The following is a 25,341-nucleotide window of genomic DNA, read 5'->3' as shown; positions in this document are numbered from 1 at the left end:
TCGACTATGACTAGCAAGAATTATCTGCAGGTGCCCGCAGTGTCGCCACCACCGCCGCCGGTATTTGACGGAGGAAGGTCTCATCACGACATCATGACGACTCCGCAACAACAGACTACTCCCATGCATCCTCTCCTCTATGAGAAGTACCAGCAGCAAGGCCCCGTCGCCCCCAACGAGCTTGTGAACGCCGGATCGAGTCACGACGTGATTGTCGTCACGTGCAAGGGAGGATCACGCCTGATTGTGTCCAAGAAGGAACTCACGGCACTCAAACTGTTTCTGCCTAAGTACGAAGACATCGACATGCATCGCTTGGTCAACACATTGCCGCTCCTTCTCCAAGAAATGGATGCGTCCTCCAAGGCGGTGCCCCCCACGTCGACTGCGGCATCGTCCGCTGCGGCGACGGCTGCCACCCCTTCGAAAGCTGCTCAGTCGATTCCCATTCCCTCCCAAGTCAAAGTGAACAAACTCATTCGCAACACGAGCAACTCGTCCCTGTTTGCCGACATGGTGCGCACGCTTACACTCCATCTCCACCTATTACCTTTATCGACCGCACCGACAACCCATCCTATCTATCGTCCATCGTAGGCCAAGGAATACGAAGCGAAACTCGCCGAAGTCGACGCCCAACTCGCCACGGAGAAAATGACCGTCGAACGGTATGCCACTTCATCCATTTCCCGTCAACGTCCCTTATTTTTCGTTACCGATGCAGACTGGACCTCGAAAACTTGACGCTCAAGGAATCGCTTCTTCAAGCGGCGCAGCTGCAGCATGACACGGAGACGCGGGCGACCGACCTAACGGCGCTCGTCGAGTCTCTCCAGCACGACTTGACCGACATGAAGGCCAAGTCGAACGCGCTGGTGGTTACATGCCAGTCCAAAGACGACGAAATCGACGCGCATGTGGCCACCATCTCGACGCTCCACGACCGCCTCGCGGCGCTGCAGCAGGACGTGGCATCGGCTTCCCATGCCGGCGAAGACAAGGACGCGCGCCTCGCCGCGTTGTCGTCGTCGCTCCAGGCCACGGAAGATGCCTTGGCGGCGTCCCAAGCGGACGTGGTGACCCAGAAGAACACGATCGCCCGTCTCAACGACCAAGTGGCATCGGCGCGCCATCAGTCGGCGACGCTCCGCCAGTCGACGGCGTCCTTGGCGGGCGACTTGCAAGCGCTCAAGGCCCACGTGACAATGGAAGCGGCGCAGACGGAAGCTCTCATCCAGAGCAGCGTCATGGAGATGCAGGCCATCGTCAAGGTCCGCGAACTGGCGCTGTTCAGCCAACTGGACCGCGAAATCCTCGAACGCAAGCGCATGACTGAAAAGTATCACGAAGTGTCGGGCAAGATCCGCGTGTTCTGCCGGGTCCGGCCACTCAAGGACGCGGCTGCCGACGGGGGCGCGTTCATGTACCCCAAAAGTCAGACGCTGCTGGTGGCGTCCAAGCGACAGGAGTTTGCGTTCGACCAAGTGTATGGCCCTGACAGCACGCAGGAGGACGTGTACGAGCACATTGATCCGTTGATCGGGTCCGTCATGGACGGGTACAACGCATGTGTGATGGCGTACGGCCAGACTGGCGCCGGCAAGACGTTTTCAATGGTGGGCGAAGACGCGGCGCCAGGTATCATCCCCCGCGCGCTGCATCAGCTGTTTGCCATGTCGGGCGCGAGGGCGGCGCTGTTCCAGGACACGATCTCGCTGAGCATGCAGGAGATCTACAACGACCAGCCGCGCGACTTGCTGTCCAAGGACATTTTAACTCCCAAAGATAGCGCCATGGACACGCGCACGGTGGCGTCATGGGCCGACGTGCAGGCGGTGCTGGCCGAAGGCTACGCTAACCGATCTGTGGCCGCCACGAAGATGAACTTTGAAAGCTCTCGGTCCCACGCGATTGTGTTTGTGTACGTGACATCGGCCAACAAGCAGACCCTCGAGCGCAAGAGCAGCACGCTGTGCCTCGTCGACTTGGCCGGGTCGGAGCGCATCTCGCGCACCCAAGTGACAGGTGACCGCCTCAAGGAAGCGCAGCACATCAACAAGTCGCTGAGTACGCTGGGGGATGTCGTCCATGCGCTCCAGCACAAGGCCAAGCACGTGCCGTACCGCAACTCGAAGCTCACGTTCACGCTGCGAGACATGCTATCTGGGGGGGCAAAGGCGCTGCTGGTGCTGCAGGTGAGTCCGGACTTGGCGGACGAAGGGGAGAGCGTGTGCTCGCTGCAGTTTGGCGCGCGCGTGAGTCAAGTGGAGCTAGGCGCCGTCAAGCAACGCAGCGTCGAGTCCGGCGAGCTGCTCGCCCTCAAGGACGAACTGGCCAAGGTGCGTGCAGACCACGACGCGGTGGTGGCCAAGCTGCAGCGCGAACTGGACGCGCTCAAGGAGGATGGCAACCAGAACCAGGGGGGGTCTGCCCGGTCCGCGTCGGACGATAACGACTCGCTCGACGACGAGTGGAAGAAACTCAACGACGAGTCCCCTGAAACAAACCACGTGACTCCCCCGACCGGTGGCGGTGACGTCAGGAAGAAGGTGCTGCTCTCCAAACGGACGGTCACGATGCCCTCGTCGTCCGCGGGTGGTCGCCTGTCGTTGGGCCGATCCGGACAGCCACCCACCGTGCCGCTGCCGAAACCCGTGCGCCAGACGTCCCTGGACCGCCGCATGAGTTTGCCCGTGAAGGCGCAACCAAGCGACGTCCCCCGGCCGGCTGCTGCGTCTCCGAAACCCCTCACGCGGACGTCGGTGCGGGCGACTTCGCCGGCAGCGACATCGACGTCTCGCGTGGCGAGGCATTCGCTGGGGGTCGCAGAAGGCTCGGCGTTGCGTGAGAAGTCGGTGCGGCCCAAAGTGCCCATCGCGGCGCGCTCGGCGGTGACGGCGGCCGCGGCTCCGCCCGCGGGGTCGACGAGTCCACCCTCAGGACGCAAGTGGGTGTGAAAATTCACCTCGAGAAGACGAATGTCGTAGGATATGGTCGATTTATTCTTTAATTTTCAGTTAAACCATGGATATCTTTGAACCAGGGCATGGTCGAAGGAGGATTGGTTGGTTTGGGAAGAGCAAGGCGTCGTGGGCTCGTAGTATTATCCGATGCTCGTTCGTGTTGCTGGTCTTCCAGTAGCCTAGCAAATATGAAACGGGTTGGATATAACGTTAGTTGAAGGAAACTCACTTTTGAGCGAGAAGCACTTGGTCCTGCGCCGATGGAAAGATGTGGGCTATGATGGGCGACCGAGCGTCCAACGTGTGTCGCATGGACGCGCGCGGACTTGGTATGCTATTGGGGGGTGGGGACGACGCTGGGGGCTGATGCTGGAGCAACGGCTGCTGCGGTTGGGGGGCGAACGGGGGCGACGGGTACTTTGTGGGGCTGTCGACGAGAAGGTGGTCTAGCCTTGCGGCGGCGCGGCGGTCGCTGCGTTGAATGTACTCGCGTTCTGCACAATCCAGCTCGTGGATAAGGAGTGTCCTGTGATAAAGTACCTAGTTGAAGTCGAGCTTTGTGGTTGTCGTTGCGTTGGACGTGAATGCGGCCGCGCATGGCTTGTGACGCTTTGATGTTGTGCTCGGCGCGGGACTTCGTAGCGTCTACTCGACTGACGATGGATGTAAGAGCCACATTTTGTCCGTAGCTGCCGTAGACTGTCGGCGCCCCCCCCAAAAACTTGAGATCCCCCCCGGCAGGCTCTGCAGAATCGGTGGCTATCGTGGGTTGTCCAAATCGCATGGCTGGGGCTTTGGCAGGTTCTGGTACCACAGGTGGACGCAAGTTGCTACATGTATAATACTTGCTGGTTATCAAAAGGACACGAGTACTACTTTCAACACAAACCTCTTGCCGTTGGCGTTGAACACTTCGCCACGAAAGGCATAGCCTAGTGCTTAACATGAGGCCATCGGATGTTCTGAGTGGGTTACCGAGCTCTTCTTCGAGCAGCGGCCACGAATCTTGTGGGTGGTTGGTCTTGACGATCGCGCACACAAAATAGTAGACTGCTTCAAAGAACGTCCTGTCTTCTTCGTGTCGTTCAAAGTTGCTGCAATGCAGCACGAGGCGCGAATAACTCTTGGCCAAGTTGGCGACACTATCGCTGTGACTCGACACTGCTTTGTGGTACGCCAGGGTACGCTCAGCGTCGGGCAAGGACGAAGTCGCTGCGAGGACGACCGCGGGGGGCTTGGCATGATGATGTGGGGGCTGCTGGGGGAGAGGGGGGCTGCGAGGGGGTGCGGTTCGTTCAAGTTGCTGCACGAGCACGAACGAGTCGGCCAGTTGCATGCACGCTTTGACAAAGTCAAACATCATTTCTACCTCATCATACAACCCATCAACTCATGACATTTCACCCTTGAGACGATACCATGGTCGAAAAAGTCAGCGAATTTCAATGGAAACTTGACCGCCCCTCGCAGTCGCTGTCGGTCCATTTCAGCAAACACGTCCGCTAAGAGTACAGTAGATGACCTTTCAAATGACGGCAACAAATGAGATGTACCCATGAGCAGCTTGACGTCGGTGTGGCCTTTTAAGGGCTTGCGGCCGACATTACTACCAAGCCAACGGGTGTCGATACACCCTAGCGATTGTGTGGGAGGGGATTGATTGATACCTGACCGAGTGTTTGGTGGACTTGAGTACAGAATGCAGCGAGCCACTGCGTGACACGGACGTGCTGCGATTCTCTTTCGACCGACTCGCCAAGTCGGGGGGCTTGGACACGTCCACAACCTTGGTCGACCCTAAGCGCTGAAGCCGCTGGTGCACGCCACTAGCACACACATGTCAACCCACACTTATCGGCAACTCGTCATTCAGTGACTGTACTGTGCAAACGACGATTCCCCCCCTATTCCAGATCATTCAAACCAGTCAGGTCCCCACTACCCCCCAAAGCCCCCCCACTACCATCGTGGCGAGTAGTAGGTTGAGCAAACTAGCCTACATCATCATACCCGTGCCTGGCTTGGACGGCATCGCCCAACACAATCAAACCAGGGCGAGTCCAAATATAGACACATCCGGTCGTCTCAAACGTGTGAATTTATTATGTTTCGTAGGATATTCTCTTAGCGACGACATGTGGGGTACAAGCACACTGCCTATTTGTTTGTCTGCTAAATCCGCCACTCGGCCCCTTCCCGCGCCTCGTCTTCGTCCGTGATGAACGGCGTATGAATCGACTTGATCATGACTTCGCCGCAAAAGATGCACTCGGCCGCGACGATCTCGTCGAGCTTGAGCTGCACCACGTCGCGCTCGTTCGTGTTGCCCTTCATCGCAGCCATCGTCGCCTCGGCCGTCTTGTCGTTGTTGTTATTTGTAAGCGCATTCCACGCGCGCCGGTACGCGCTGCTCGGTTGGTTGGTGGCGTCGTCGGCCGAGAGTTCGTTGAGTTTTTGGATCAGCTGCTTGACGGTTTGGCGCTGAAACGAGTTGAGATGTTTCTGCATTTCGAGGCGCAGCGCCACGGCATGGAATGCATGGCCGCACGGAAACAAGTAGAACTCCTTGCCGAGAATGTTGTCCCCCGTCAGGTCGCAGCGCTGGTTGCCGCTCACAAACGCCGATCGCTTGCGCAGCTTGTGCATGTCTTCACGGATAAGCTCGGCCGAGTCCGTGTACTCGCGCATCTCGCCCTTGAGTTGCTCGATTCGATCGTTGTACGCTTGTAGACTCTGGCAAATCTCCTTTTTGAAGTCGTTGATCACGACAAAGTCCGGAAAGAACGGCAACATGTCTTCAATCAGCAGCAGCTCGCTCTCCTTGAGGATACCCATGGCCTCCTTGATATCACCGCCCGCGTCGATCGTGTGTTTTGCGATGAGCGTCCACAGTGTCTTCTTGACGTCGGCGTCGTCGGGCATGCTGGCCATCTCCTTTGCAATCTTGACGTCGACCTGGAGGGCCTTTTCGACGGCTTCCTGGTACAACCCCATGGACGAGTAGATGTAAATGCACGCGCGGTTCTTCTCGTGCTGGGTGCACAGCCGCAACGCAAACGCCGGGTCGTACAGCGGCGCCGCCGATGCTGACGACGAAGGTCGCCGCAGAAACTTGATCAGCTGCCGCTCGTCCGGGTGCTTTGCCAGCAAAAACACAATGTAGTTGTGAATCGTTTCGTCACGGTGGCCCTGGTCGATCACAAACTTGAGGAAATTGATCGCTAGCTCCAACACGCTGCGGGCGTTGCCGTCCTTGTGATGGTGCACATGGCGCACGATGGACGGAATCAGCCGCGTGGGATCGAGCGACTCGGCGGCCCGCCACGCGTCAAACACTTCCTTGGGCTTGGCCACGATCAGCTCGGGCGAGTACTTGTAGTACAGCTCCTCCACCTTGGGCGTCGGCGCGCCCCGCAGCAGCTCGATCGCGGCGCCGTACTCGCCGCGGTGGATGTGATACGTCACCATCTTTTCGTAGTCTTCAATCAGACTCGCAAAGAACACGAGCTCGTCCGTGCGCCCGTGCGATGCAATCAGGTTGAACGTCGTCGTCGGGTCCAAGTGACGCTTCTGATCTTGGAGAAATTGCTTGAACTCGAACAGAAGATTGGCGTGCAAGTCGATGGTCCGGTCCACGTCTTGCTCACTCAGCGCCGTCAAGTCGTTGAACTTGTCTAGGTACAGCTCCACGAGCCACGTGCACAGCACCGTCGCCTGGGTCTTGTCCTCCACGGGCGTCAGCGCGAGCTTCTTGAGCAGAAACAGGTGCAGCCCCGCCGTCGCCCCCGCCTCCATGAAGCGCAGCGCCACCTCTTCGAACGACCGGCTGCTCTTGACGTACAGCTTGGCGGCGATTTCAAACTCGTCGCGGTCAAACATGGCGTCCGCGTGCGCGGTCCACACCTTTTGGCGGGTGCTGGCGTCGCGGCAGACGGCAATCGCGCGGTTGAAGTCACGAGCGACGTCCGCGCGGCCCTTGTCGTGGACGCCATGGAGGGCCTTATTCAGGTACAGCGCCCACATGTTGCGGTCTTCGTCCAGCACGAGCACTTCGAGGATGCGGCGCTCCGAGAGGATCCAGAATGTGTTGAAGGTAGGATCGTACGCGAGCCCGGTGACTGTGCCGACACGCGGGTCGAACGACTCCTCCAGCACGATGGACCCGTCCAGCTTGCACAGCACTTGGACGAACTTGGAGTAGAGCAAGATCACATGGTATTCGGTCATGGCCATGGCCACAGGCAGCACGGGGCTCTTCTCCCCCTGGTGCGGGAAGCTTAGGATGTCGCAGTTGATCCAGATGTTGTCGATGGAGCTCTTGGCCGAGATGGCAAACTCGCCGTTGAACACCCCCTGGGCAGTGAGCACCCCAAAGCACTTGGCGCGCTCGCGCTCGTGTTTGGAGAACGTCGACAGCTGCGCGGTCGTGACGTCGCCCTGGATCTCCTGGAAGCGCAGCGAGTCGCTCGATTGATACGAAGCAAACAGCGCTTGGAACGTTGGGCCGCCGAGGAACTGGTACATGCGCGTGGGACGCTGGATGGCGCCGGACGTGGTCATCAGCACGTAGATCTGCGTCGCGTCCACGTGCTCGAACTCGAGGCCAGCGATCGCGCCCTGTTTGGTGATCGCGTACACGCAGTTCATCTTCTTCTCCTTGCCGTCAAACTCGGCTTCGTAGATCGCGCCGGCGTCCGTCCCGATGAGGATCGATTCCGAGTTGGCGGGAGACCCATGCTGCCGGTCCCACGCGACGCACGTGATGCGACCTTGCGCTTTCGTGATCTTGCGCGGCCGATTCGTGCTCGTGTGAAGATAGTAGTTGCTTCCGTTCTCCAAACTGAACAGCATGTGTCCCCCGCTTGGATCAAGGAAGACTGACACGATGGCCACTTTGGGTTCGACGATGATCTCTTCAATCGACTGCGGTGTCGAGTCCGTTGACTCGACCGTGCACCGCAGCACCGTGCCTTCGGCCGACCCCATCGCCATCACACCATTGCCCACGCTGATGCATCGAGGAGTGAAGTTCTTCCGGCGACTCACCTTGAGTCCGTGCTGGCGCAGCTCAAACATGGGTTTCTGATTGCCAATTCGACCGCCGACGTTGCGGGGGCCGCCAGCTTTGGATGCAGCGAGTCGGATCGGCTCATCGTCGTCCGATGACGCGGTAGCATACGGATTGCTGTTGGACGAAGCGTTCACATAAGGCGATTGGTACTCCCCTCTGGCAGGTGCAGGCGCCCGGGACGCGGTGACCTCCCGCTCCTTCCTGTCCTCATGCCAATCGGCAAACAAATCTGAAGACATCCTTTGTGCACTTGTGCAATGACGACGGCAGCAGAATGGACGGAACGTACACTAATTTCGGGGCAACCGCTAAATAGTGAAGGACTTTGCAGACCTCCTATTCTTTATAGTTTCTGGAAATACTAAATTTATGGAGGTTTTGGACTGGTACATTGTACAATAATGTACGAAACATCCGTACGTACATTGCTAAATAATCGCTCGCGGCAATTGCATCTCACTCACATGATGCTGCTGCGTCACGGAGGAAGGAAGGCCATGCCACTAGGCATCGGAAGGCGGTCCATTTCGTTGCTTCACCTCAATGCCAGCATTTCGGAAGACTCTGCAACCTCCGTGGTGTCCATGGGTCTCATGGCGTGTGTGCACCAGCAGTCGCTTCGTGCAGCTTGGACCCAGAAGAAGAACATCGTCGTCAACAGCAGCAGTCGACAACAGACGCCGTTCCGCGTAATCGAACGCGACTTGTGGTCTCCCGATCTTCCCAAGTTCTGCAAAGATACCATGCGCAGCACCTACCGCGTGCTGCAAGGCGAAGGAACGTCCGACGATTTGGCAACCATCTCGCCGATTCAACACTTGGCGCAAGAACTGCTGGAAGCCGACTGCGTGGTCGTTTCGACTCCCGTGTGGAACCACAGGTATGCAATAACTCCCTTCTCCCATTCACAATCTCATCCAACGCATGTATGTGTGCAGTGTGCCGTACGTGCTCAAGCAGTACATGGACTGCGTGGTCCAGCCCGACCTCACCTACTCCCAAGCTACCCAAGAGCCGTTCGTGACCGGCAGGACGTTCGTGTTGATCTCGTCCGCAGGCGGCGACATTCGCGAGCAAGACACGACCTTCGCCCTGGTTGAGTCTGTCTTTCAAAGTGTGGGGTTCAACCACGGGCATGTGATTTCTCTCCAAGGGCTCAAGGAGTCTGGTACGCGGGCGGCGCAGCTCGACGCCGCTCTGTACGAGGCCGAGCGCATTGCGCAGCGAGTGGTCGAACATAGCCTGGTGTAGTCGTAAGCTATATTCAAGAGCGTTATGGGGTTGCTATCCTTTGGTCAACGGCACGATCATGCCACGGGCAAACAACGGGTGGTGGTGGTGGCTTTGAATAAACAGCGCCATGATGCCAATGTTCACGGCAAAGAACCCAAGGCCCGCCACCCAAATCTGCATATTGCATGTCGTTACAACCCAGAATGATGGTGATGGTGAATGATGGTGGATAGTCAAGGCACGAAACAATATCGATCAACCAATCAAAACCCAGAACACGAATGTAGTAGCCAATCCAATTGTCCACTACACTTCGACCAATTCAACATTGAATTAGTGTGTGAATGAAATTAGTGTCACATGTTGAGACGTCAGTACAAAGAATCGATCGGTAGATTTAGCAAATCAGCACAAAAGTTCAAAATTTTTGGGTAAAAGGATAATATATTTACCGGGAAGAACGTGTTGCGGCCCATCATTTCCAGCTCGTAGGCCCAATACAGCCAATGCAACTACAGTACACACACACACCACGTCCATCAGGTTGCCACGTCATATCGATTGCAATCCACCGACCTCGCCGCCAAACCAAGCGCCGATGATGGCCGCGCCTTGCCATCCCTTGAGGTCGGTCGTCGGAAGCACGAGGGCCAAGTACGCGGAATACCACAAAAAGTACTGCGACCATCCGTATAAGTTGTCCACCGTGTACGAGTAGTAGTACTTACCTGGGCGGTGCAAACTTTATTGAACACGACAAACGCCATGGTCAAGAGGAATTGGGCGTGCATGATGTCCTTGCCACAGCGCAGGGAAATGTTAAACAGCGTCAGAAACTGCGGGAGGAACGCAACCAGCCCCACGACAAACCCACTGTTGGTGCCGTAGCTACATACATCAATGAGTGTTGTATCCACAAGTCGAGTCGTCCCAGAGGAAGTAGAGTACTTTACCGAAGGTACAGGTCGTAAAAGTACATGGAAAAGTTGTGCCGGTTGTCCGTGCGGGTGAAATGGTACAAGTACGCTTCAAACACGAACGTGTAGCCGTATCTATTTGGATAAATGAATCATTTATACCAATTCATCTATGTTTTATGAATCATTTATATCCACTATGTCTTACATGAGGTAGAACCCGGCAGTTAAGACAACAAACACGCCGCCGCTGATAAGGCCAAAGGCCAGTCGAGTGCGATTCAGCCAGTGCCACGCTTTGGCGGCGACTCCCGCCGTCGTTTGGATGGGCTTGATGGAGCTGTCGTAGTCTTCGTCGAGGAACTGCATGGACACACATGATGATTGGATACAATGAGAGGCGCAGGGACGTACAACGAGGAACGACAGGGCATACACAATGGGGTAAATCTTGAAGTGCACCGCCAAGCCATAACTGTACACGCAGCATGAGGTGTCAACAACGCCAAGGACATTGAGTATATACGCACAAGACTGCAGCCACGACGAGATGCTTTTTCATCAAAAAGTAGATGGTCAAGAGACACAGCAGCACCACGACGGTGTCGGCGTTGCCCCGAGTGGAGATGTTGATCGAGAACGGATGGTACAGCCACCACATCGTGTAGTTGATGGCCGCTAGTCATTCAGTGACCAAGTAAGTTGACACGAGCGAAGCAGTGCCAACTTACATGCTTCCGGCATTGCCCGCATCATCAAAATTGCATACAGGAGGTACCCGACGATCATGTCGCTCGCTACAAACAGAAGCTTCCCCCATGCTTCGTGCAAGTATACATTTGGAAGCAGCATGTACGCCCTACGATCACGTCGCCATCATGAGCACTCTTCCAAGATAGATGCAGTCGAGCATACAAGATTGGGGTGTAGCGGTACGTCGTGCGGTCGAACGGTGAATTGCCTTGCAAGATCTCTCGGGACGCATCAGTGTATACGTCGTAGTCCACATCCGTGTACTTGACAGGCATCGTTCGATCTTGGTACTCTGCCCACAGCACACATGCCAGGCGGATGATGAGCCCGATGGCGAAGATGCCCGCTGTCCGCGCTTTCATCGTCGCCTATGAGAACCGTATCCGGATGCAATCCGGAAACCCAAAGATCAACGCTGATTGGATAATAAATGACGTTCAAAAGGATTCTAATTGGCTATAAAAGTGAGATTATTTGCCATGAATTGGCTAAAATAGCCCGAAAATAGGTCCGGATAAGCCCTCGGATTGGCCAATTGGGGTTGTGGCGAGCCAGCCAATAATAACCACCAGGCCGCAACCAACCAAAAGGAGTTCAAGGTCATCGCAACCTACTCCTGAATACAAGATGGCCAAGATCCCCAAGCGAATGGCAAAGCCTCCTGGCCCGCCGTCCAAGAAGAAGTCTGCGGCCGCTCCTGCCAAGGGCAAGAAGGAACGTCCGATCATCAAAGCCAAGCGCCAAAAGGCGCGGGTGGTGCGCGCCGTCAAGAACAAGGAAGCCAAGTTGGTTGAAAACACTAAGCAGCTGCTCGTGTTGCGCGGCAACAAGACCAACGAAGCCGTGAACCAGCTCCTCCGCGACCTGAAGATGATCAAGGCCCCTGACGCAAAGGTATTGTCCAAGAAGAACGAGCTCCATCCGTTCGACGACCCCAACAGCATCGAGTTTTTGACGCACAAGAACGACACGAGTCTGTTTGTGCTCGGCAGCAGCACCAAGAAGCGCCCGAACAACATCATCTTTGGCCGCACCTTTGACGGACACATCATGGACATGTTGGAAATGGGTTTTGACAACTTTAAGGGCATCGACGACTTCAAATGCAAAAGCAAGATGGCGCCAGGCTCCAAGCCGTGCTTTTTGTTTTCGGGGGCTGAGTGGGACTCGTCCGAGCCGTACCAGAAGCTCAAGAACGTTCTCGTCGACATGTTCCGCGGCACGATCGTGTCGGCCATCAACTTGAAAGGTCTGGATCATGTGATCGTGTGCTCGGCCGCCGCCAACCGCGTGCTGTTCCGCCACTACTCGATCGCGTTCCAGCTCACTACCGACACAGTACGTGGTTGTTGACAATACGTACAAAAGATTGAGTCATCAACTAACCTTATGCGTGCGCAGCATCCCCGTGTGGAGCTGGACGAGATGGGACCGCGGTTTGACTTGAGTTTCCGCCGACACAAGTTTGGCTCGGCCGACATGATGAAGGTCGCGAGCAAGAAGCCCAAAGAGTGCGTGGAGTGTTTGCATCTATCGATGGGGATCTGACGGCATTGTGGTTGTAGATTGGCCCCCAAGAAGCTCAAGAACATCAAGCGCGACGAACTCACGGGCGACAAGATCGGGCGCATCCATTTGGACAAACAAGATATTTACAGCATGCAAGTGCGCCGCGTCAAGGCGCTGCGAAAGTCCCCCGGCGACCTCAAGAAGGACGACACCACCGCCGAATAAGCATGCAATTTCCAATCGTCGTCCGTGTATATACACATGTGTTACATATTCCCTCGTCCAAACTACCTACAGGAGGACTTCGACATGCCATCATCGAAGCGACTAGTATTCTCAAATCTATTGGATGAATTAATTATGGATGAAATAATGACCTAAGCCAATCAAATCACGTTCTGTCGAGTTTCTGCATTGATATATACTAATCTTTGTATACTATAGTTTGTACAAGCTTAGATTCGGTCAAGTCCAAATGTGCACAATATACCTAGTACTACTAGCTTGTGTGGTTGGTTGCTACTACTACCCTACAAAGTCTAGAAAGGCTAGTTACGGTATATTGGTGTTTGTGTGTGTCGTACTACTACTACTAGTCATATGGGTCTTAGTTTTTCTTCTTCAACCCCGACACAATGTCGTCAATGCGCAGCAACATGCACGCGGCTTCCACGGCGGTCTTGATCGTCTGCGTCTTCACTTGGAACGGCTCCCACACCGCCAGCTCTTCCGACGACACGACCACGCCCTTGACGCCGTCGACGGCCCACCCGCCGTTGGACGCCGCCACCTTGGCGCGCAACGCCGTCATCACCCGCACCACATCGGCGCCGCAGTTCTGCAGCAACGTGCGCGGAATCACCTCGAGCGCGTCCGCCACCGCCTTGAACGGCCACTGCTCGACGCCGACCACTTCATGTGCCCGCTGGCGCAGCTCGTGGGCCAGTCGCATCTCGGTCGCCCCCCCGCCAGGCAGCAGCAGCGGCTCAAACACCACATTTCGCGCCACCTGGAGCGCATCCTGGAGGTTTCGCTCGATCTCGTTGAGCACGTCCTTGGACCCGCCGCGAAGGAGGATCGTGCATGCGCCGGGGTCCTGGCACTGCTCAAAGAACGCAAAGTACTCGTCGGCGATCTTGCGCACTTCAAACACGCCGCACTTGGTGCCAATGTCCGAGTCCTGGATCTCGTCGGCGCGGCTCACGACCGTGGCGCCCGTGGCCCGCGCCACGCGGTTGTTGTCTGTCTTGCGCAGCCGGCGGAAGCATGTGATGTTGGCCTTGACAAAGTAATGCTGCGCCAGGTCCGACACGCCCTTCTCCGTGATCACAATGTCGGGCTTCATGGCCACGATCTGCGCGCACAGGTTCTCAATGTACTCTTCTTCTAGACGCAGCAGTGTGTTCCAGTCTTGTTCGTTCGTGAGCTCTACATTCGTTTGCGACTCGCCCTTCTTGTACTCGAGCGGGCAGTCCAACAGCAGCACGCGGGGGTTTTCAATGCGTCGGCGCATCTTGGAATGGGTCACCTAGTATCAAGAGCGTGAGAGATACATGAGGACGGACGTGTCGGCGTACATCTTTGTTGAACATGACTCCCGACAAGACGCGAGACTCTTCCAATTCGCCGCCAGGGATCTTCTCCACCTTGGCGTATCGCTTCACGTCGACTTCCTTCTTGCCCGTCACTGAGTTGGTGCGCATGACCGTGAGCACCGCTTCCAGCGCCAAGTCGCTCACGATGTTGCCCACGCGCGGCGAGTACTTGGTGCCGACGCTCGACATGATCAAGTTGCGCATCGAAGGCTTGTCGTGGATGTCGATTTGCTTGGCCATGCGCTGGGCGGTTTCCAAGCACACTTGAAGAGCTTGGTGGTACCCACGGATGATCACGGTGGGGTGGACTTGGCGCGACAGGAAAGGTTCCGCGACCACGAGCATTTCCCCGGCTAAAGCATGCGTTCATGAGTTGGTGAATGGACATGCATGAAGAAACTACGTACCCAAGATGATGACCGACGTGGTGCCGTCGCCGACCTCTTCGTCTTGGGCGCGACTCAACTCAATCATGCTCTTCGCGGCCGGATGGGACACATCGACTTCACGAAGGATGGCGTTCCCATCGCTCGTCATCACGATACCCCCCATGGGGTCCAAGAGCATCTTCAACATGCTTCGGGGACCCAATGTTGTGCGCACGATTTCCGACACGGCCTAAGTTGCGGATGTTAATGGAGCGAGTGGACGGTAAGCCTCGACAGCCCATACCTTGGCGGCTTGGATGTTGCCAAGTTGGGCAGTGCGTCCAGTTTCCCGCTGGGTGTTCGTGTCTACATGGATCGTGAGACCTCATCGTTCCCGTCGGTGTAGATGTCGTACTCAGGACCATGACCGGAGCTTGCATCATCTTGTTCGGGTGGGGCGGCACGCAGGTCGAAAGAAATGGCCCTCGGTTGTATCCACAAATTATTATTCGCCCCACACTTTTAATCTACTAAGGTTTTTATATTTTCAAGATGGCATATAAAAAGCAAGACAACTCAAACGACTCGACAAACTAAAATAGTTTTCACGAATCCTACGAATATTATATTATAGAGGTTTTCAGCGAAACAAATATGGAATGGACAGACTTCCAGTTATTAATAGAACAACTTGTATTAATACGTGTCTATTGAATTATGTCCCTTCGTTATCGATATCATAGCCACACTTTCCGACTTGACTCCACAGTTCTTCTTCTTCGGCTGAATCTGTGAAGTCATCGCTGGCCGTTCGACGATACTTTGGCCGCTTGATCGAGGGCCCATCGTCGCTGTCTGATTTGTCAAAGCGCACGTGTTTGGCATGGTTGCTTTCCATCTCGCGGCGACACAGGCCATGATGGTAGAGGAGCAACTCCGGGGCATCGAACGCTTTCTCGCAGTCCACGCATGACCACACATGGACGTTGTCGTGGTCTGCCAACGCGAACATCCTGTACGCTTCGCACATACGATGCACTTGCGCTCCCCCGGAGGTCCGTCCACAGTAACACGGAGCCACATCTTCGACCACGACCGCCGACACATTCGCTTTGGTCGCGCAATGCGCGGCATGTTGCGCCAAGGCACTTTCCGACACAAACCTTCGCGGACACGTGTGGCATTTGCATGGTCGGTCTTCTTTTTGGCCCAGATCGCGGCATTTGCTACTGTGGTTGTAGAACGCGTGGTCCGACTTGAAGACGGATCTACAAGTAGGGCAGACGTAGCGTTCGGGAACAAGCACGTCCAGGTCCGTGGCGATGCCCGCCGCCGTGAAGGCCGGACGGAGCTGGCAGATGCGCGCGCACATATCATCGAAGATCCACATCAGGACAAGCGCATCCAACGCCGCATATGTGACTTGGCCTGGGGCCAGCGGCCGACGATTCCAGTTGGATTTTTGGTGCGTTTTGACCAGTTTGCGCTTGAGCGAGTAGTACACAAGCTTCTGCAGACTCATCATGGGCTGCGTGGGGCCTTCCAGCTCCCGGAAAAGCGCGTTCACTTCTACCACTCCTTGCATTTTGGTAAAGCAAGATGCCGACGGGTATGCTCCAGTGAGCTCCTAAGGGCCAAAGACAGCGTTACTTGACAGTGGCAAAGGGCAGTGTGCAACGTGCCTTCAGATCGTTGAGGAGACCTTGGCCGAGCTTGAGGATTGCTGGATTCTGAAACAGGTCGGCCAGCATGTGATCGTAATGGGAAGGGGACAGCGCGAGCAGGTCGAAGAGAAACACGTCCTCCCTGCCGTGGACGTCGCGGACGGCCACCTGGAGCAAGGACGTGGCGTTGGGCGTCGATGTCTTTCTGAATTCTGGCTTGGTTTCCTACGGGTAGAGTCGTCAGGTCAAGTAAGTGAGCGGCAACGGAGAGTGAGTACCGTGTCGAGTCCGACGACGACCGCCGCGAGAAGCCGTGCCTGGCACGAAGGAAGCTGAGACGGTTTGTTAATGAACTGCACGATCTTGGGGTCTTTCAACTGGAGGCTTTGAGATGCCATCAACGCCTTGGACAAGGCGTCTTTTGAGCACATGATCTTTAAGATCTCGGACGATCCTGCTGAAGCACCGCTGGCAGAATGGCCACGAGATTTCGCCGCAGCTCTCTTTGCAGAGGGTTTGGAGGGCATGTTGAGAGTAGTGGATGGATGCCTTGTGTAGGGCGTAGCCAGTTCAGGTTGCGTAGCCAGTTCAGGTTGCGCAGGTCGCCTTGCGTCCAAACGTTACTTGTCTGGTATGCAATTTGCACCATCATTCGGTCGTGTGACCAATCAGTCGAAACGGCGAGTTTGATTGGTGGGGACGATCATGACTACTCGATGTAATTCACGGCATCCGATGAATTTGATCCTATTTAGGACTTTCTCCCACATTTGAAACAGTCAAATTCGGATATATTGCACAACATTCACACCAACCTAGAATTGAATCGGCGTTCCCGCCATCACGAAATTTGGCGCGCTTGTGCCTACAGACAAGGGGTATCAATAATAATCCATCGCTGGTCATTTGAACTTTCAGATTTTGCTCCAGGACATGCACTTGATAGTCAGGATACCCCCAAACTCGCGCTGAATGGCAAAGGCCGCCAATCGCTTATCGATATGTACGTTACTATATGTAAGCACTTGAGGGGAACAAGATAATTGCCATACGCTCATTTACCCATGCCAAACACTCATCTCGGGTCCGTGCGTCAACGACACTTCAAGGAAGCCCTACGGGTAGTTAACGTTATATGCGAAGCCCCCCCTGTTGGAATCGAAAACTCACGATACTCATAATGACTGTATATTGTAGAGTACAAGTAGATCGCAGCAATATTCAGGGTTTCACGAACAAGTAAACGTACCAAAGAACAGGCAGCGCATCCACGGCGCACTGGCGGCGGTGGTCCAGCGATTGCGCGTTGTGTGCATCCACAATAACTGCCATGAGAAATATCCACAGAGGGACGTGAGTTGGACTTTATTTGAATATAGGACTTCAAGCCTATTTTGAACGTTAATCAAGGTGATTGCGGCATTAAATTTAGGTCAAAATAGGTGCTTGGTGGTCCTAATTAAAAAAGGATTTTTGTGTAATACTCGCCAAAGATCGTTTCTCGAAATCACGCAACATGACCGCGACACCCAAGAAAGTCCTGCTGGATGACTACCGCAACGTCCTGATCCGCCAAGAAGAAACCATCATCTTTTCTCTCATCGAACGCGCGCAGTTCCTCCGCAATGCACCGATTTACCGCAAGCGGGCCGACGCGACGGCGTCGCTGCTGAGCTTCAAGGGCAAGTACAATGGTTTCGAAGGCAGTTTCCTCGAGTTCATGCTCAGCGAAACAGAGAGGTTGCACGCTCTGAACCGACGCTACACGTCGCCGGACGAGCATGCTTTCTTCCCGTCGTTCTTGCCCGACCCGATCTTGCCACCCCTCGACTACCAGTCTGTCCTCATCCCCAACACGATCAACATCAACGACCAAATCATGAGTGTCTACCTCGAAAAGCTCTTGCCTCATATCACGCACGATAGCGACGACCACACTACCGTACGAAGCTACATGTTGTCCATCCCATTCCTGACTGTGCTTTCAACGTCATCCGTCACCCTAGTTCGGATCGTCGGCAAACGCGGACATCGCCGTGTTGCAAGCGTTGAGCAAGCGCATCCATTTCGGCAAATTCATCGCCGAAGCCAAATTCCAAGTAACGTTTCTTCTGCTTCTTTCGTCCTCATTGACATTAACCATGAAGGCCGAGACGAAGCGATACACGGCGCTCATCCTGGCCAACGACGCCGAGGGCATCATGGACGCGCTGACCAACTTGGCCGTGGAAGACGTACGTGTAGGCATGACATGTGCTAAGATCTCATGTATCGTGGCGAGTAGAAAGTCGTCATGCGGGTGCGCTTCAAGGCATCAACGTACGGTCAGGACATTGTTGACGACACCACCACCACCATCCACGACAACTCCAACTCCATCGAGCACTGCAAAGTCGATCCGCAAGTCATCGCCGATCTCTACCGCGTACATTCCTTCCCACTTCGTCCCACATGATTCGTAGTCTCATCATCCATGGTGCTTGTTTCCCAGAACTTTGTCATGCCACTGACCAAACAAGTGCAAGTCGCGTACTTGCTCCAGCGTCTGCATCATCCGTCCGTGTCGTTCGTCGGCCCCGTCGGCAGCTTTGCCCACTCGGCCGCCGTCGCCCATTTCGCCAACCAGCGCAACTTTTACCCCGTCGGGACGCTGACCGACGTGTTTGCCAGCGTCGTGGCGCATCAAACCGCGTTCGGCCTCGTCGCATTTGAAGACTCCCAGGTCGGGATCAGCAAGGATGCGCAGCTCCTGCTCATCGCCAGCGGCCTCGTCGTGACGGCGGAAACTGTCTTGCAGCGGCCGTTTGTCCTTGCGACGTCGAGCGCGTCGGTGCCGCCGGCGGACGTGACCGCCGTGTACATGCCCGCGTCGGCGGAGGCCGGCTTTGGGCTGATCGTGGACCGTATATGGAGTGGCGCCAAGGTCGTGCAGGTGGCGAGCGTAGACGAAGCTGCACGATGCGCCCAGCGCCTCCGCGGCGCCGTTGCCGTCACCACCGCCGACGCCGCCAAGGCCGCAGACCTGCATGTGCTCGACACCCCCGTGGACTTGTCGGCCATCTCCAAGCCGCCGCCGGCCCTCTCGGTCCGGTTTCTCGTCGTCGGTCGGTCGGTCCAACCCCCCACAGGCAACGACAAGACGTGTCTGTGCGTCAATGTCAAGCACGAGGTCGGGTCGCTGCTCTCGGCCCTGCAAGTGTTCAAGGTACAGTGTCGCATGTAAGTTTCATGTGACAACCGGCGGATATTGATTGTAGACCCACGGCGTCAACATGACGTGCCTGGAATCTCTCCAGCGCAGTGCCGCCGCGGGCGAGTTTGGGTTTTACATGGAGCTGGACGGCCACCGAGACGACAGACACGTGTCGGATGCGCTTGCGGCGCTGCGCTCGACGACTCAAGACGTGCGCTGTCTCGGATCGTTTCCAGTGCACCACCACCGCCGGTCCTAAGCTGCACCCGATGGAGTTTTGATAGGACGGGTTGCGTAGATATATATATGTAGCACATGTTTCAAATGTCCATTGCATCTTCACATCAAGTTATAGTGTGGGGGAGTGTTTAATTACAGTGTATGACGTGGTAGGCTAAGGATTCACCAAAAGGGGGCACTTGAATCCACTTCGAAACTCTCCGACTCGCCATACATACATACACATTGGGCCTACTGTGTGATAACACTGTGAAGCCTACTAACTACTACCTACTAGTAGTACATTACAGTACTGAATTCTTCAGTAAACACTTAGCAACAACCGCCACAGGTTCAGTCACATAGGTTAATGGATTTCCCTGTACTCGGCGTCCAACACGACGGACGCCTTGCCGCCCTCCTGCAGCAAATCCCGCGTCTCGCCCGTGGAAGCGTTGACGTACGTGAGCTTGTGGTAGGTCAACCGGTTGGAAGTGGCGTCGATGGAAGCGGAGACCACCACGTACGCGCGATGGCGACCGCCGACGATCGGGAACCGCGCGTCCAGGCGACCGACGCCATTCACCGCTACACGTCAACGAATGTTGGTCAAATGCTACCAAATAGACCATCATTATCGCATACTTTGTTCAGTCACTTGGTCGGGACTCGACACGGACATGTTGGACCCAAGCTGCGATCGGATGGACGGATGCTTTTGCAGCGTGGCCTCCACATGGGTCTGTACCGCGACAACGCGGTTCCATGACTGCTTAAAGATGCCGCCGAAGACGCGAAGAAGTCCTGTCATCAACCCCGTGGCGACAAGGGGCATCCCACGCGAGGCGCCGCGTTGTCGTTTGGACAGCTGATGGAAGATGGACCCAAACGGTGAATCAGGGGACGAAAACGGATGCTGCTGCTGCAACGCTCGGAATGCACCTCGGTGACGAAACGATTGGTACAGACTGTACGCTCCTAGACCGAGCGCTCCCGTAATAAACAAGCCAAACGCGGCTACAACGTGGTCAGGATTCACTCAAGTCTATCCATGTAGCGTAAGAGGAAGATGTACCGGACGACACCAGGGTGAACACGCCAAGTCCGGCGACAACGACAGCGCCGGTCTTGATCTTGTCTGCCAGAGACGTGTTGCGGCGCCAGTCGTCAAAATTGTTGGACGAGTAGTATCGACGAGATGGGACGATTGCCAACGGCTTCAACAGCTGGGGGATAGTTGGCGAGCGCAACATGTACTGTTGGGGTGCCAGAACGGCATTCATCATGGAGGTAGGCGGGACCATGCGCGATCTGGTCAAGGAGGCCATCGCTGGCGTGCGTCGAGCGACAGTCCGTGCCAACATCGGCCCGATTATTTGCAGTGGCGTCCAGAAAACTCGATTGACCTGCACTCCTCCACGACCATCAATCCGCAGCGACACACATTCAGAGTGGTTGGGTTGCAGTTTCGGGGTTTCGGGGTTCATATGTTAGTATTAATACTAACAGTAAGTTACTAAGTACTCCGGTACTTGATTTTATTTGAATCGGCGGTTTCACAGGCCAGATCGTCAATACGTGGCAAACGCAGAGTGCACTTGGCCGGCAGTGAAGATCGGGATCGCGTCGGCGAGCTGGATGTGGCTCCACATGGTCACGTCGGAAGGGGCGCACCAGCGAATGCTGCGATGGCGTGCCGAAGCAACACAAGGACAGTCGCGATGACTGATGTTGATTCAGTCCATGTTGACGCGGCAGCTGCGGGTAGGAACTAGGCTAGAAACCACAACTGGAGCATTACAGTGGCTACGCCTTGACGAGGAGGCCGCGGCTGCACTACAGGGGTGTCGACACGAATGCGACGCTGTCATTCCAAGGCTGCTTCACGACATGGCCTAGCAGAATCCATCCATGCATGGTCGTTGGAGTGGGGCCATGCTGGTCGTCGGGGGTCGTGAGGAGGAAGCCACTGGGCTTAACAACATATATTGGTCAGACTTTGTGTTGGAGTTTTATTAATACAATTCGAGGGCTGCCTCAAAACACACTGGGGGGCGGGGTCTTGATCTCTTTGTAGTCGGAGTCGAGGCGGATGCCAGTGAGTTGGCCCATGGGGCACATGAAATCGATGGTCTCTCCAGTTTCGTCATTCACATCTACAAAGTTATTTCAACCCGTGACAACGATAGAAACGTCGCATACATAGAAACCGAGAGTAGTGCATGCAGTTGCCCGCGTCAATCACTGCCGTCACGCACACCTTGGCCTTGGCTTGCCCCCCAACGATCGGAAACTCGGTTTCAAGGCGACTGCTGCCATCGTCCACTGCGAGTACACTGTGAATGAATTCTAGACAGGGGGGCCACGTACGCAATTCGTCGGCCTCGATGGCGTTGGGGTTGGGGGCCACGCGGATGCCCGTGCCCAATTGCGCCAACACGTACGCGTTCTGTCGCAGGCGGCTGTCCGTCACGGTCTGCACAGCCAGCACGCGACTCCAGGACGACTTGAGGTCCCCCTCCACGACAGTGTAAACGTTCGACACGAGGCGCTGCAATTGCTGACCGGGTAAATCGGCAAGGTTTGTCCTGTCATCAGGAGTATGGTCGGGCTCGTTTCGGTCTTCCCGTGGGGGTTCGTTCCCAGTGCTCTCGTCCGACGTGTACACATTCGTCACGATGCGCTGCAGTTGGTGGTCCGGCATGTCAGTCAGGGGGGGGTCGGGGGCCGTTGCGACGGCCTCCTTCGGTTTCGTGGTGGATTTATCACGCTCGTCGACTGTGGTGGAGAAATAACGACGGACATGTGATGATGTTTTGGCACCGAGGCCGCGCCATTGCACTGTCTGTCGCGCAATTGCACGGGCACCGATGTGTATCATATTTCTGCCTTGATATGCCGTTGTTGCTTTTGGGAGTGTGATTGAATTGTGAGTGACCTGCATACAAACGATGGAATGTTTGTTTGAGCGTTTCATTTGTATGTTGTGCCTTCTACAGTTGCATCGAGGAGAAAGTACGCACACATATTATTATAGTAACGTTATAGGTATGGGTATGTCGTCTACTACTGCACCACCTTCAACCAACCAATCATCGCATTAGATGAAGTAACTTTAAACAACGCACCCAACCGTTATTCAAGTTACTTTAGACATTATTTAAGCCTGAGAAATTTTTAAACAATGAATTTAACCCTGGAATTGCCAAAAAAGGTGCAAAGCACAATACTACTTCTACGTAGTATTTACACTTTAAATTATTATAATAACGTTCACGTTAACTCAAGGTTGATTAATCGTTAACCTTCCAGTGTTAGTGCTTGCGGGGTTTCGGGGTTTACCAATTTGTGCAACGGATGGCGGTTAGGGTAGAATTTGGCCAATTTGCATTTCACCCAACCATGAGCATGAAGACGGGAGTGTCCGCGTGGTTCCAGAAGGTACTCTACAAGTGAAGCAAACTTACATGAAGAACCCATCGTAGGAGATTGTTCTTACAGCACCGTCGCGCGGCTTTCACTGTACGTTATGTCTGACAATAGTAATCGATGTAATGCTGTCGTCTCACAAGACACGTCGTTCCAGTGGTGACGGACGAAGTGTACAAGCAGGTGGGTCTGTCTGCCTGTACACCGCCATCCTCTCAGCACCACCGGCGACCTATCTACATTTAATTAGGTACCTGAAATCCGCAACTTTACAGTGGGCATGGCAACGCTCTTCGTCAAGCACACGTCTGCGTCGTTATCGCTCAACGAAAACTGCGACCCGGACGTGCGGTGAGTTCCCCGACGAAGACCCATCCATTCTCGTTCCTACTCACATACATGTCTGTAGAACTGACATGGAAGGCGCTATCAATCGCATCGTCCCCGAGAGCTGGAACCGGTCTGTCTACGTATATATCATTCCGTTGGTTCTAAACACGTAAATAATGTAGAGATCTGTTCCGCCACACCATGGAAGGCGATGGTACGTCGTGTTCGTCCTCTCGAAACCCATTCGTGCACTGTAGATGACATGCCCGCGCACGTCAAGTCCACCCTCATCGGCGCGTCCATTCAAGTGCCACTGACGAATGGCAAGTTCAACCTGGGCACGTGGCAAGGTCTGTCTGATTCTCCCCCAGAACAACCCTAACCTCGACGTGTTTAGGAGTTTACTTGTGTGAACATCGGGACGTCGGGGGGTGGGGCCACGGCCACAACCGCAAGATCGTGGTGACGTTGACCGGATTGACCAGTTAAGCCAACAATAGTACTACTAACGTTACTAGTACTACTAGTATACTACTTTATTCCACCGCTGGCCGGACTTGACAGCGTTCGACGATGCCATGTTCCAGTGGTTTGTTCTTGACGATTTCGTTGGGGCCGTACACGCCCTTATTGAGTCTCGTGAGGGGGTACACTGCCGTGTGGACTCCGATCAACGTGCAGGGGTCGGTGGCGACATTGCACCCGAGTTGGCTTTCGTCCCCCAGCACGACGCCAATTTTACGTCGGCCAGTGTCGTACGCGACACCGTTCACGGTCACCACCTGCGACGACGAGGCCAGCAGCGCCAGGTTTGCAGTCGACACTTGGTTGGCAAAGTGGCCTTTGTATCCGATCAAACTGTCGCCGCAGTACCCTGCCCATAACGCAGTGAGCTTTTGGCTGGACATATATGGGGTGGACCTGGATGGCCCAGCTCGGCCTTGTCCATGATCACGGCGTGCTTGATCTCGCATCGAATGACACAATTGTTGCCTGTGACCACGTCGCCGCGAAGGTACGCCCCAAAGCGCAGCACGGTGTCGTCCCCGATGATGGCTGGGCCTACCAGCGTTCAATATACAAAAGAACATGGAAGGCTCCTAAGCCCGACGATGCTGGGCACTGGAATGGATCCTTACCTTTGATGTACACGTTGGGCTCTACCACGACGTTCTTGCCGAGGAAGATGGACCCGTCGGTGACGTCGAAGATGCCGCCCATGATGCGGACGCCCTCGTCGAGGCATAATCGCCGACGGCTGGTGGTGCTGTAGTTGAGGATCGTGCATGCATTCGTCACGGACACGTCGGAGCAGGTCAGGCTCACCTCGCCGACCTTGCACGGTGTCACCACCGTCGTCATGGACTTGTCCGGAGTGTAGCCATCCAACCACCGTTCGACGTAGCCATGAAGTCTGTCGAGGACATCGAAGACATTCGTGGAGTTCTGAAACAGGTCGTAGTGTTTGAAGTCGCGGATATGGCGAAAGTAGTACGACGGCCGCAACACCTCGGGCACATCGGCTTGGGCCAAGCTGCTAACTTTGACGCGTCGCTGTGTAGTGCATCGCACTTCCCGTGAAGCTGGGCGGTCGTTCTTCTGTGTGGACTCACTATCAGCAGCACGCAGTTGATAGACGTAGTAGATGGTCGCAGTGCAAGTCACGAGCGACGCCAACAATGGGAGCCATGCAGACATCGGCAACATTGCCAGTGTGCGGATGAGACTCTAACCGGAGAAAATCCGGATAACGCGATCTGATCGAACCGTCGCAATCACAACTTTTTGGGTCTCCACCTTGAGAAATGCCCACAATTTCAACCTAACGCTAGCACCGGTAGTACTCCCATTGGTAGTTTGATGCGCTACACTGCGAACGAACCTTCTTCTGACGTACAGCAGTCCATGAATGTGGACTGTACCGAGCGCACATTCATGGACGTCCTCTTGCCATTCCAATGTGGCCTACGATGCCACCTCATGCTGCGAGCCATGAAATCAATGGACCCCATATGTTTCAGCGCTGAATCTCAATGGCGATGTTCAATAAGTAGCCTTGCTACCCGTGCTGTAAATGTGCCCCGGCCACGACATGTA

At 55.2% G+C, this 25,341-nt stretch overlaps 13 protein-coding genes across 20 annotated transcripts; 5 read left to right on the top strand and 8 right to left on the bottom strand.

Moving 5' to 3' along the window:
• Window positions 1–6: 6 nt before the first annotated feature.
• On the top strand, window positions 7–3,094 carry H257_06232 (hypothetical protein; the record flags this gene model as incomplete). Its single annotated transcript, XM_009831384.1, has 3 exons — window positions 7–516; window positions 598–668; window positions 725–3,094. 3 exons carry the CDS (start codon window positions 7–9, stop codon window positions 2,955–2,957), a joined length of 2,814 nt encoding a protein of 937 aa, XP_009829686.1. The 3' UTR covers window positions 2,958–3,094.
• Window positions 687–5,022, bottom strand: H257_06231 (hypothetical protein). 4 transcript variants are annotated; one of them, XM_009831380.1, is made up of 10 exons: window positions 4,974–5,022; window positions 4,846–4,867; window positions 4,631–4,789; window positions 4,517–4,569; window positions 4,382–4,465; window positions 3,939–4,328; window positions 3,853–3,895; window positions 3,504–3,793; window positions 3,193–3,457; window positions 687–3,142 (listed from the first exon to the last, which is right to left on the bottom strand). In XM_009831380.1, the coding sequence occupies exons 1-10, from the start codon at window positions 4,993–4,995 to the stop codon at window positions 3,007–3,009; spliced, it is 1,464 nt and encodes a 487-aa protein (XP_009829682.1). In that variant the 5' UTR covers window positions 4,996–5,022; the 3' UTR covers window positions 687–3,006. The 4 variants fall into 4 exon arrangements, with proteins under 4 accessions (XP_009829682.1, XP_009829685.1, XP_009829684.1 ...); XM_009831383.1 differs by having other exon boundaries at window positions 4,846–5,022; XM_009831382.1 differs by having other exon boundaries at window positions 3,193–3,793.
• Window positions 5,023–5,038: 16 nt separating this feature from the next.
• Window positions 5,039–8,361, bottom strand: H257_06230 (hypothetical protein). The gene has a single exon (XM_009831379.1). The coding sequence runs from the start codon at window positions 8,271–8,273 to the stop codon at window positions 5,136–5,138; it is 3,138 nt and encodes a 1,045-aa protein (XP_009829681.1). The 5' UTR covers window positions 8,274–8,361; the 3' UTR covers window positions 5,039–5,135.
• Window positions 8,362–8,472: 111 nt separating this feature from the next.
• H257_06229 (hypothetical protein) lies at window positions 8,473–9,541 on the top strand. Its single transcript, XM_009831378.1, has 2 exons — window positions 8,473–8,914; window positions 8,973–9,541. The coding sequence occupies exons 1-2, from the start codon at window positions 8,499–8,501 to the stop codon at window positions 9,283–9,285; spliced, it is 729 nt and encodes a 242-aa protein (XP_009829680.1). The 5' UTR covers window positions 8,473–8,498; the 3' UTR covers window positions 9,286–9,541.
• On the bottom strand, window positions 9,278–11,305 carry H257_06228 (hypothetical protein). Its single transcript, XM_009831377.1, has 10 exons — window positions 11,100–11,305; window positions 10,916–11,043; window positions 10,715–10,862; window positions 10,599–10,659; window positions 10,393–10,547; window positions 10,221–10,319; window positions 9,996–10,155; window positions 9,844–9,945; window positions 9,720–9,779; window positions 9,278–9,441 (listed from the first exon to the last, which is right to left on the bottom strand). Exons 1-10 carry the CDS (start codon window positions 11,297–11,299, stop codon window positions 9,319–9,321), a joined length of 1,236 nt encoding a protein of 411 aa, XP_009829679.1. The 5' UTR covers window positions 11,300–11,305; the 3' UTR covers window positions 9,278–9,318.
• Window positions 11,306–11,513: 208 nt separating this feature from the next.
• H257_06227 (hypothetical protein) lies at window positions 11,514–12,845 on the top strand. Its single transcript, XM_009831376.1, has 3 exons — window positions 11,514–12,275; window positions 12,339–12,448; window positions 12,503–12,845. The coding sequence occupies exons 1-3, from the start codon at window positions 11,565–11,567 to the stop codon at window positions 12,669–12,671; spliced, it is 990 nt and encodes a 329-aa protein (XP_009829678.1). The 5' UTR covers window positions 11,514–11,564; the 3' UTR covers window positions 12,672–12,845.
• A 147-nt stretch (window positions 12,846–12,992) lies between these two features.
• Window positions 12,993–14,901, bottom strand: H257_06226 (T-complex protein 1 subunit gamma). The gene is made up of 5 exons (XM_009831375.1): window positions 14,825–14,901; window positions 14,714–14,775; window positions 14,449–14,659; window positions 14,024–14,394; window positions 12,993–13,974 (listed from the first exon to the last, which is right to left on the bottom strand). Exons 1-5 carry the CDS (start codon window positions 14,850–14,852, stop codon window positions 13,054–13,056), a joined length of 1,593 nt encoding a protein of 530 aa, XP_009829677.1. The 5' UTR covers window positions 14,853–14,901; the 3' UTR covers window positions 12,993–13,053.
• A 210-nt stretch (window positions 14,902–15,111) lies between these two features.
• H257_06225 lies at window positions 15,112–16,704 on the bottom strand. 2 transcript variants are annotated; one of them, XM_009831373.1, is made up of 3 exons: window positions 16,352–16,704; window positions 16,092–16,298; window positions 15,112–16,036 (listed from the first exon to the last, which is right to left on the bottom strand). In XM_009831373.1, exons 1-3 carry the CDS (start codon window positions 16,598–16,600, stop codon window positions 15,125–15,127), a joined length of 1,368 nt encoding a protein of 455 aa, XP_009829675.1. In that variant the 5' UTR covers window positions 16,601–16,704; the 3' UTR covers window positions 15,112–15,124. The 2 variants fall into 2 exon arrangements, with proteins under 2 accessions (XP_009829675.1, XP_009829676.1); XM_009831374.1 differs by having other exon boundaries at window positions 16,092–16,704.
• An 813-nt stretch (window positions 16,705–17,517) lies between these two features.
• H257_06224 lies at window positions 17,518–19,639 on the top strand. Of its 2 annotated transcripts, XM_009831371.1 has the most exons (6): window positions 17,518–18,015; window positions 18,080–18,172; window positions 18,221–18,307; window positions 18,358–18,498; window positions 18,565–19,278; window positions 19,331–19,639. In XM_009831371.1, exons 1-6 carry the CDS (start codon window positions 17,590–17,592, stop codon window positions 19,523–19,525), a joined length of 1,656 nt encoding a protein of 551 aa, XP_009829673.1. In that variant the 5' UTR covers window positions 17,518–17,589; the 3' UTR covers window positions 19,526–19,639. The 2 variants fall into 2 exon arrangements, with proteins under 2 accessions (XP_009829673.1, XP_009829674.1); XM_009831372.1 differs by having other exon boundaries at window positions 18,565–19,639.
• Window positions 19,640–19,790: 151 nt separating this feature from the next.
• H257_06223 lies at window positions 19,791–20,875 on the bottom strand. 2 transcript variants are annotated; one of them, XM_009831369.1, is made up of 3 exons: window positions 20,561–20,875; window positions 20,131–20,502; window positions 19,791–20,073 (listed from the first exon to the last, which is right to left on the bottom strand). In XM_009831369.1, the coding sequence occupies exons 1-3, from the start codon at window positions 20,847–20,849 to the stop codon at window positions 19,853–19,855; spliced, it is 882 nt and encodes a 293-aa protein (XP_009829671.1). In that variant the 5' UTR covers window positions 20,850–20,875; the 3' UTR covers window positions 19,791–19,852. The 2 variants fall into 2 exon arrangements, with proteins under 2 accessions (XP_009829671.1, XP_009829672.1); XM_009831370.1 differs by having other exon boundaries at window positions 19,791–20,502.
• Window positions 20,876–21,047: 172 nt separating this feature from the next.
• H257_06222 (hypothetical protein) lies at window positions 21,048–22,400 on the bottom strand. The gene is made up of 3 exons (XM_009831368.1): window positions 21,856–22,400; window positions 21,688–21,810; window positions 21,048–21,641 (listed from the first exon to the last, which is right to left on the bottom strand). Exons 1-3 carry the CDS (start codon window positions 22,364–22,366, stop codon window positions 21,523–21,525), a joined length of 753 nt encoding a protein of 250 aa, XP_009829670.1. The 5' UTR covers window positions 22,367–22,400; the 3' UTR covers window positions 21,048–21,522.
• A 466-nt stretch (window positions 22,401–22,866) lies between these two features.
• Window positions 22,867–23,788, top strand: H257_06221 (secondary thiamine-phosphate synthase enzyme). Its single transcript, XM_009831367.1, has 8 exons — window positions 22,867–22,926; window positions 22,971–23,007; window positions 23,072–23,097; window positions 23,165–23,265; window positions 23,324–23,374; window positions 23,427–23,458; window positions 23,502–23,594; window positions 23,642–23,788. The coding sequence occupies exons 1-8, from the start codon at window positions 22,888–22,890 to the stop codon at window positions 23,731–23,733; spliced, it is 471 nt and encodes a 156-aa protein (XP_009829669.1). The 5' UTR covers window positions 22,867–22,887; the 3' UTR covers window positions 23,734–23,788.
• H257_06220 lies at window positions 23,716–24,947 on the bottom strand. 2 transcript variants are annotated; one of them, XM_009831365.1, is made up of 3 exons: window positions 24,384–24,947; window positions 24,166–24,306; window positions 23,716–24,118 (listed from the first exon to the last, which is right to left on the bottom strand). In XM_009831365.1, exons 1-3 carry the CDS (start codon window positions 24,940–24,942, stop codon window positions 23,781–23,783), a joined length of 1,038 nt encoding a protein of 345 aa, XP_009829667.1. In that variant the 5' UTR covers window positions 24,943–24,947; the 3' UTR covers window positions 23,716–23,780. The 2 variants fall into 2 exon arrangements, with proteins under 2 accessions (XP_009829667.1, XP_009829668.1); XM_009831366.1 differs by having other exon boundaries at window positions 23,716–24,306.
• Window positions 24,948–25,341: the final 394 nt, after the last annotated feature.

The sequence above is a fragment of the Aphanomyces astaci genome, assembly GCF_000520075.1.
Source record: "Aphanomyces astaci strain APO3 unplaced genomic scaffold supercont1.12, whole genome shotgun sequence".
NCBI lineage: Eukaryota > Oomycota > Saprolegniomycetes > Saprolegniales > Verrucalvaceae > Aphanomyces > Aphanomyces astaci.
Note: the sequence above shows the minus strand (reverse complement) of the source record. Positions and strands in the feature narration are given on the sequence as shown.